The sequence below is a fragment of the Apteryx mantelli genome, chromosome 2 (genome assembly GCF_036417845.1).
Source record: "Apteryx mantelli isolate bAptMan1 chromosome 2, bAptMan1.hap1, whole genome shotgun sequence".
Classification (NCBI taxonomy): domain Eukaryota; kingdom Metazoa; phylum Chordata; class Aves; order Apterygiformes; family Apterygidae; genus Apteryx; species Apteryx mantelli.
The window spans coordinates 161,260,903-161,267,212 of record NC_089979.1 but is presented as its reverse complement, the minus strand read 5'-3'; the positions used below and the strand labels follow the sequence as shown (position 1 = coordinate 161,267,212).

Sequence of the window (6,310 nt, the reverse complement as noted above, 5' to 3'; positions counted from 1 at the left end):
AATGTATGACTGGTAGAAATATTTATTCAGGTAAGAAGTTTTGTGTGTCGGAACATTTTCAAAAGTCCCAAAGTTACAACAGTTGATTTTGTTTTAAAGTAAAATGCATTTAAAAACTTTCGGCAAGCTGATGAATAATGTAATGAAGGAAAATCTCAAGCCATTATCACAGATTTAAATGATTTTTAGTAATACAGCTTCTGAAGTATATTTGAAGAGAAAAAAAAAGGTCTATCTTGTTCTCCATTAAAAAATAGTATTTTTGCAATGCACTACACTGTTGTTCTTTACGGTGGGATTCGTCTCACCTATCTTCAGTTGTCTAAAAAAGTAGACACCTACTCAAAATTAGTTTGTTCAACTCCTTCTGTTAAGAGATGTGGTTTCTGCAGGGGCCTCTGTGTCATGTTTTAGAGGTGCTCCCTCACTCCATTCACAAGAAAAGAGGCCAGATTAGCCACGTCTACCTGTGTAAATGACAAGTTATTCACACAAGACCAAATAACTCCCATTGTATTCCCCTCCTTCCTTTTTATTATTACTTTTAGAAATTTAAAACTAAGCGTAAAAAATGTTATCAACTTCCCAAGTTAAGTCTCCACATTGAAGACTTTCTTTTACTTAATCTTGTAATGAAAAGGAGGTTGTATTATCAAAAGCTGAACCTAAAAGTACTTAACCCTGCTGTTACAAATAAGTGGAATTTGGGGAAAAGTACCATTTTCCCCACCCTGTGCCACACCATTTTGACTTCCGATACATCTAACAACATCCTGAGCCAAAGTATGAAATTCACATTTTCTACAGTTTGTTACCTTACCGAAAGTCATACTGATAGAAATTTTACTATTACTGTCACCATCACGTAGCACCTTATTACTTTACAAAAAAAAAAAAAAATACAGGAATAAATCAGGTTAGCTCAAGAACCCAATGCCTGCAACGACAGTTAATAGGCATAGTATTGACCTCAGTGAGACTTCACTCACCTTAAAATTTACTCTCACTGTGTTCTTATAGCTTGAATTTGTCATTTGCTTAAGCGCCTTGCTGAACTAAGGCATGAAAAGAAAGGCAACAGAAAAAGTCAAATATCAGGCGGATTTACATTTTAAGCCTCGACACAAGAGATTTGAAATTAATAACTTGCCCACAGAAAGCTTTGCATAAGCTCAAAACAGCAGCTTTCCTCAGTTTAATGTTACTATATTTGTAAAAGCTTCTTTGTAAAATGATTCTGCACAAAATTGCAAAATGCTTGAAAAAGTGTGGTGAGCTACAGTTTAAAATAGTTTTAATCTTGCATTTTTGTTCTGTGCATGGTTCACAAGGTGCCCTAACATGCTTGATGCTATACAGACAACTGAATATCTGCATTCCCCATCAGAGTTTAATGGTTTACTGATTAAAAAGTAAGTGTTTTTAGGATGATTTTTCATCTCTAAGAATCTAAACTGATAAAATGGTAAAGCTGGATTATAAGACCTCTGTGTGTGTTAGGAAATACAAGTTGAATATAGATTTGGGAGACTGTTTTTTAATATTTATTTAGTAAAACTCACTATACAAAGAAAAGTTTTCACAACAACATATTAGGTAGGGTTATAGTTGCTCCTTCCTTCAAGCTATTTCTTTGTATCAGTAAAAAACACATTTATACACTTACAACAACTTCCCTTTAAAGTACTGGGCTTTTATATATTAAAACATACCTGGTAAAATAAGCTTAAAATAATTTTACATTGCTTGGAAAAAGATTAGAGTAATTTACTCTTACCAGAGTGCCATAGCTGCACAGTATTCAAAAAAATGAACCACCACTAAAATATAGAGTCAAACATTTAAAAGTACATTTATTTAAAATGTGGGCAAAATATCAATATAAAAGAAAATAGAGTATAGGAAATAAAAATAAAGTACAAAACATTTTCATCTTCAACATCCATAATTTAATAGACAGCAAGCCCTTTTATTTTTACATCCAAATTACACTTTTGGCTGAAGTACCATTGTTTATGTTAAAATGCTTAAAAACTGGCTAATCATGATACCTAAAGTGGGCTTTTTTTAAAATGGTAGTATAATACAAAACATAGTAAATTATGTTTCCTCATAATAAAATTACACATCCTAAAAAAGATGCAGTTTATTTTTGCTTTCCTGCTTTAAACTGCTCATCATCCCTAGGAAAACAGCTGGAAAACAGCATCCACAGGAAGTTTTAGTTACTTTGTACAATGGCTGAACAGTTAGATTTAATGCTCCAAGGATTCCGAAGCAGTAAGGCATTTTACTATCCATCAAGTAAATTTATATGTATGTTTGTTAAGAACAACAACTTTGAAAAATGTTTGCAAAACAGAACTTATAAAAACACTCATAAAGACATACAACCTTTACTTTTTCTGTACTGCAATTATCAAACAGGGCTTATAATCTTCTTCAGTAAAGAACTATTCTCCACTTCTGTAAGTTACTAGTGACAACTATTTTTCCTGCTGATTAATATTCTACAACTGTTACAATCTGACAACCCTGCCTCCCCCCTCCATTGAAGTATTTTCTAGCAGAAATTAATTCCACTTTGAACTTAACCTGGTTATCTACGTGTTAAACTACCCTCTTATCAAGTAAACAAACATTACACATCCTAAAAATCATGCAAGTAATTATATCCTAATTAAGAAAACCATTTAGTAAACCATACTGCCTTATGCATTTGACAGCCTTTACACAAAAAGGATATGATTCATAATCCAGTGTTTGAGTAAGTACTCCAGTCAGGACAAACTCCGCATTGTGGACATCTGGAAATATTGAAAACACGTATAAAGTTTACACACTATAAAGACATTATTTTTTATTTTGCATGTGTGTCAGGAGGGGCCATTCTGCACCTTTCTGCTCTTCACGCAGAGGCTTTAATGAGCATTGCCCCACCACTAGACAGTGCCCTCCTACTAGCCACCACAAAGTACGTGAGCATCACATTGTTTGCACCGGAAATAAAAGACTTCCCCAAGGCACTTCTGTTAGTAAATACAGCATGTCTGTGGTTCTACACTGAAGCAAAAATAGCTAAAGCGAAAAAAAAAAAAATCTTTTAACCAACTTGATGAATACTAAGACAATAAACTTGCCTCATACAGGACTGATGTCCCAAGCTCAAGCCATAGCCTTCCTATCATGGGTGGACTTACGCTATCCCCCCTTCAAGGCAAAACAGCTTAAAAATTCTACCACCATTATTTAAGAGCACTGATTGAAAAACAACAAATAATAAATCCACTCTGCAGGAAAACAGCAGAAAAACTGCTGAAAAAAAAGTATATACATTTGTAATAGTGTAGTGCTGCACTAAATGACATCACACAAGCACTGTGATGCAGAAAAAACTAACAACTCTTACAGTGTCTGAAAAAGTTTTAGCAACAATATAACAAAGTGAAAAGGTTTGTGTACAAGGAAGAGGGCATTCTGCGCAGGACTGGCAATGTTACTGCACTGCTGAGGAAACTCTTCCAAATTATTTCTTGAATACGTAGGGGGCAGGAGAAACCCTGTTTGAAAGCTGAAGGCATGGTATTAAAAAGGAGCTTCACTTCTTTTAAACTGAAATAAATAAAAATCAGAACAGGTAGAGACTGAGCACGGCTATATTGCAGCACAGCACAAAGACATGGGAATAGTTTTAAAAGTACTTAGCTGGGATATGTTCTGTAATAACTTCTGCAGCCCAGAGCTCAAAAATGAATAACATGCTGCTGATAATAGGGTGAATTAGCCGGCACTAAGATTTGGGGTGACTTGGCTAGAAAATACCTCAATTAGAAATATCTAGCAAACAGTTGGGTCAGCTTTCTCCATGGCCTGCAGGATAAGACCAAGTATCGCTCTATTTTTATCTGAAAGCTTCAACAGGTATCTGTACTTGTAAAATAATAATAATAATAAATCAACACAACAGGTATAACGTACAAATTACACTGATAGCTTATACATACCTATGCCTCTAGCAAAATATTCTCGACATAAGTGAAGGTCATTTTCACAGGAAATCAAGATTATCTCTGGCAAACTCTAAATGAAAAAAACTAAATGTAAGCTCACAATAATACAGTAAGATATTATCAGTTAATTTTAGAAAGCAACACTGTACACACTTTATTCTGTTTATGCTCCATAAGTTTTCGAAAAGAAGGCTGTTTAGATAACACTTTTCCTCCTGCGCATTCCACAATAGCTTTCATGGTGGAAAGACTAGGACAAATTCCAGGTGTAATGTAAAAATATTTTCCCTAAAAAGAGAAAAGAAAGAATACAAAAAAGTGTTATTTTGTTAGCTGATTTCTGATGTGTATCACGTCAAGTTTTATTATCATGCAACCCTCATCTTACACAGTCACTGGGCAGGCTGTCAGCTGGTGTTAGATCTTACAGTTTTTAGTAGCCTACTACAATCAATCCACCAGTTGATGAGTTGCCCTTAATTACTGCTGATCTATTTTCCCTGGAGGGGCAAACCCCTGATTTTGGAAAAAAAACAAATGCTCCGCATGATACGCTAGTCTATTTTATTGTCCTCAGCTACAAAGCTGTGGTCCCAAAGCTGAAAGTTAGGTTGAAAAGCTCCAAGCGTTTAAATGCGTTTAAATGCCTTCTTAAACTGCATACCTTAAAGAGTGGAGCTACTTGTGCTCTCTTCAGAGACTCCTCTAAACTAAAGCAGAAAAGAACCTCAGCTTCAGCATCTCTGAGCACAAAGTTCTGCTCATCTGAAAAAGAAAGACTGATGATGTAATACAGGAAAGAGGAAAAAAAAAAACAAACCTCAGCATAACCTAGGCTGTAATCAGATTAGAAAATACTGGTGGCAGGGTGACTCTAAATGGTCATCACTTACTAAAGGCCTACTTATTTTAACATGATTATTATACCCCCTTCATATTATTATAAGGATGACCTTCAGCTTCTTGGAGAAAAAAAAACGCGCGTGTATTTCACACTTGTTTAACATCCACTATCCTAAAAAGTCCCCTTTCCTAACTTATTGGAGGAACTTGCGAATTTTTATTTGTTGAGTCTCCACAGACAAAGGAGCAGAAAGATTAAGTTTATGTTCAAATCACTGTGACAATCTATGTCAGAGCCCCAAAATTGACTTCAAGTCCTTATTCAACCTTAACCATAGAGATAGAAAGATTGCCATTTCCCTTGTCCCCTTACTCAGCTGGGTTTTTTTTGTGAGGAAATTCCAGTCTTAACTTCACCTCTCCACAAAAAGCTGTATTAAACGTATTTCTAAATCAGGTATGGTTCAAAACACTTAAGTTTAAAGAGCAAAAATTTTTATATGGAGAAGAGATGCGTCTTCTCACAGGCAATTCCAACAAACTGCATGAGATGGTATTGATACTCTTCTGTAAGAGGAAGAAAAACAGCATGACGATTTTTCTAAACCATTGCTATATTTTCCATCTTTGTACTGGGTACAAAGTGAAAGAAGCCCATTAGCTAGAAATCCACAACATTTCAGCAGACAAGTGAAGTACTTCAAGTACTAGATCAAAAGAGTCATCCTTCCAAACCCCCAGACCTTCTCTGTCTTCTAACAGATCTCAAATGGGCTGATTTCTCAATTCACTGACACTGAGCAAAGAGCATCACCTTCTTTGCATTTATAAAAATGTTTGCTGGTTTATTGGTTAATTAAAAATTATCCATAGATTTAAGTCTTTGTGGTGGTTAGCCAACAATGCTGTGTGTTTGTTCCTTTCAAACAAATTGAATAAAAAGCATAAAACAATTAAAAAATAAGTATTCAGCCTTTAAGAGGATTTTGTTAGATCTAACGTCCTTGACAACTAGTCCTGAAAATACCTATTTTGGTATTTTCAGCTTTCAACAGTAGAAAATGTAAAAACAAAGTCAATATATTTTAACAGAGTTACAGTCCTAGACTAATTCAATTTAATTAGCTAAAAGTATTTGTATTCATATTTGTTTGACTTAGTTGTTTAAAATTTAGAAAAAATACTGAAACCAAAATCATCCTGGGTTTACACAGTAATGCAATCATAAGTAAAAAAAAAAATCAATAAATGGCTATGCCAAAAATATAATACTTAAGAACAAATTATTTAATCACTCAAAAACAAACTTAAATTATTTTTCACTTCACTGAAAGGAATTAAAGCAAATTAAAGCAAATGTATTAAAGCATATGAAAACTAAATGCAAAAAGGCTCTGTTGAAAGAGAGCATAATCGTTGCTTGTGACAGCATTTTTTAACCATAACAACATAAACTT

The 6,310-nt window shown here is 34.3% G+C and overlaps 1 protein-coding gene across 4 annotated transcripts in view; it reads right to left on the bottom strand.

Annotated features, from left to right (window-relative positions):
• Nucleotides 1-1,530: 1,530 nt before the first annotated feature.
• PAXIP1 (PAX interacting protein 1) overlaps nucleotides 1,531-6,310 on the bottom strand; it is a 42,327-nt gene continuing 37,547 nt past the window's right edge. The window contains exons 17-21 of one of the 4 annotated variants that reach the window (XM_067291956.1): nucleotides 4,675-4,775; nucleotides 4,164-4,298; nucleotides 4,005-4,080; nucleotides 2,748-2,807; nucleotides 1,531-2,317 (exon numbers count right to left, since the gene is read on the bottom strand). In XM_067291956.1, coding sequence (XP_067148057.1) covers nucleotides 2,301-2,317; nucleotides 2,748-2,807; nucleotides 4,005-4,080; nucleotides 4,164-4,298; nucleotides 4,675-4,775 — 389 coding nt within the window. In that variant the 3' untranslated portion in view covers nucleotides 1,531-2,300. The other 3 variants (XM_067291955.1, XM_067291957.1, XM_067291958.1) reach the window with 3 other exon arrangements.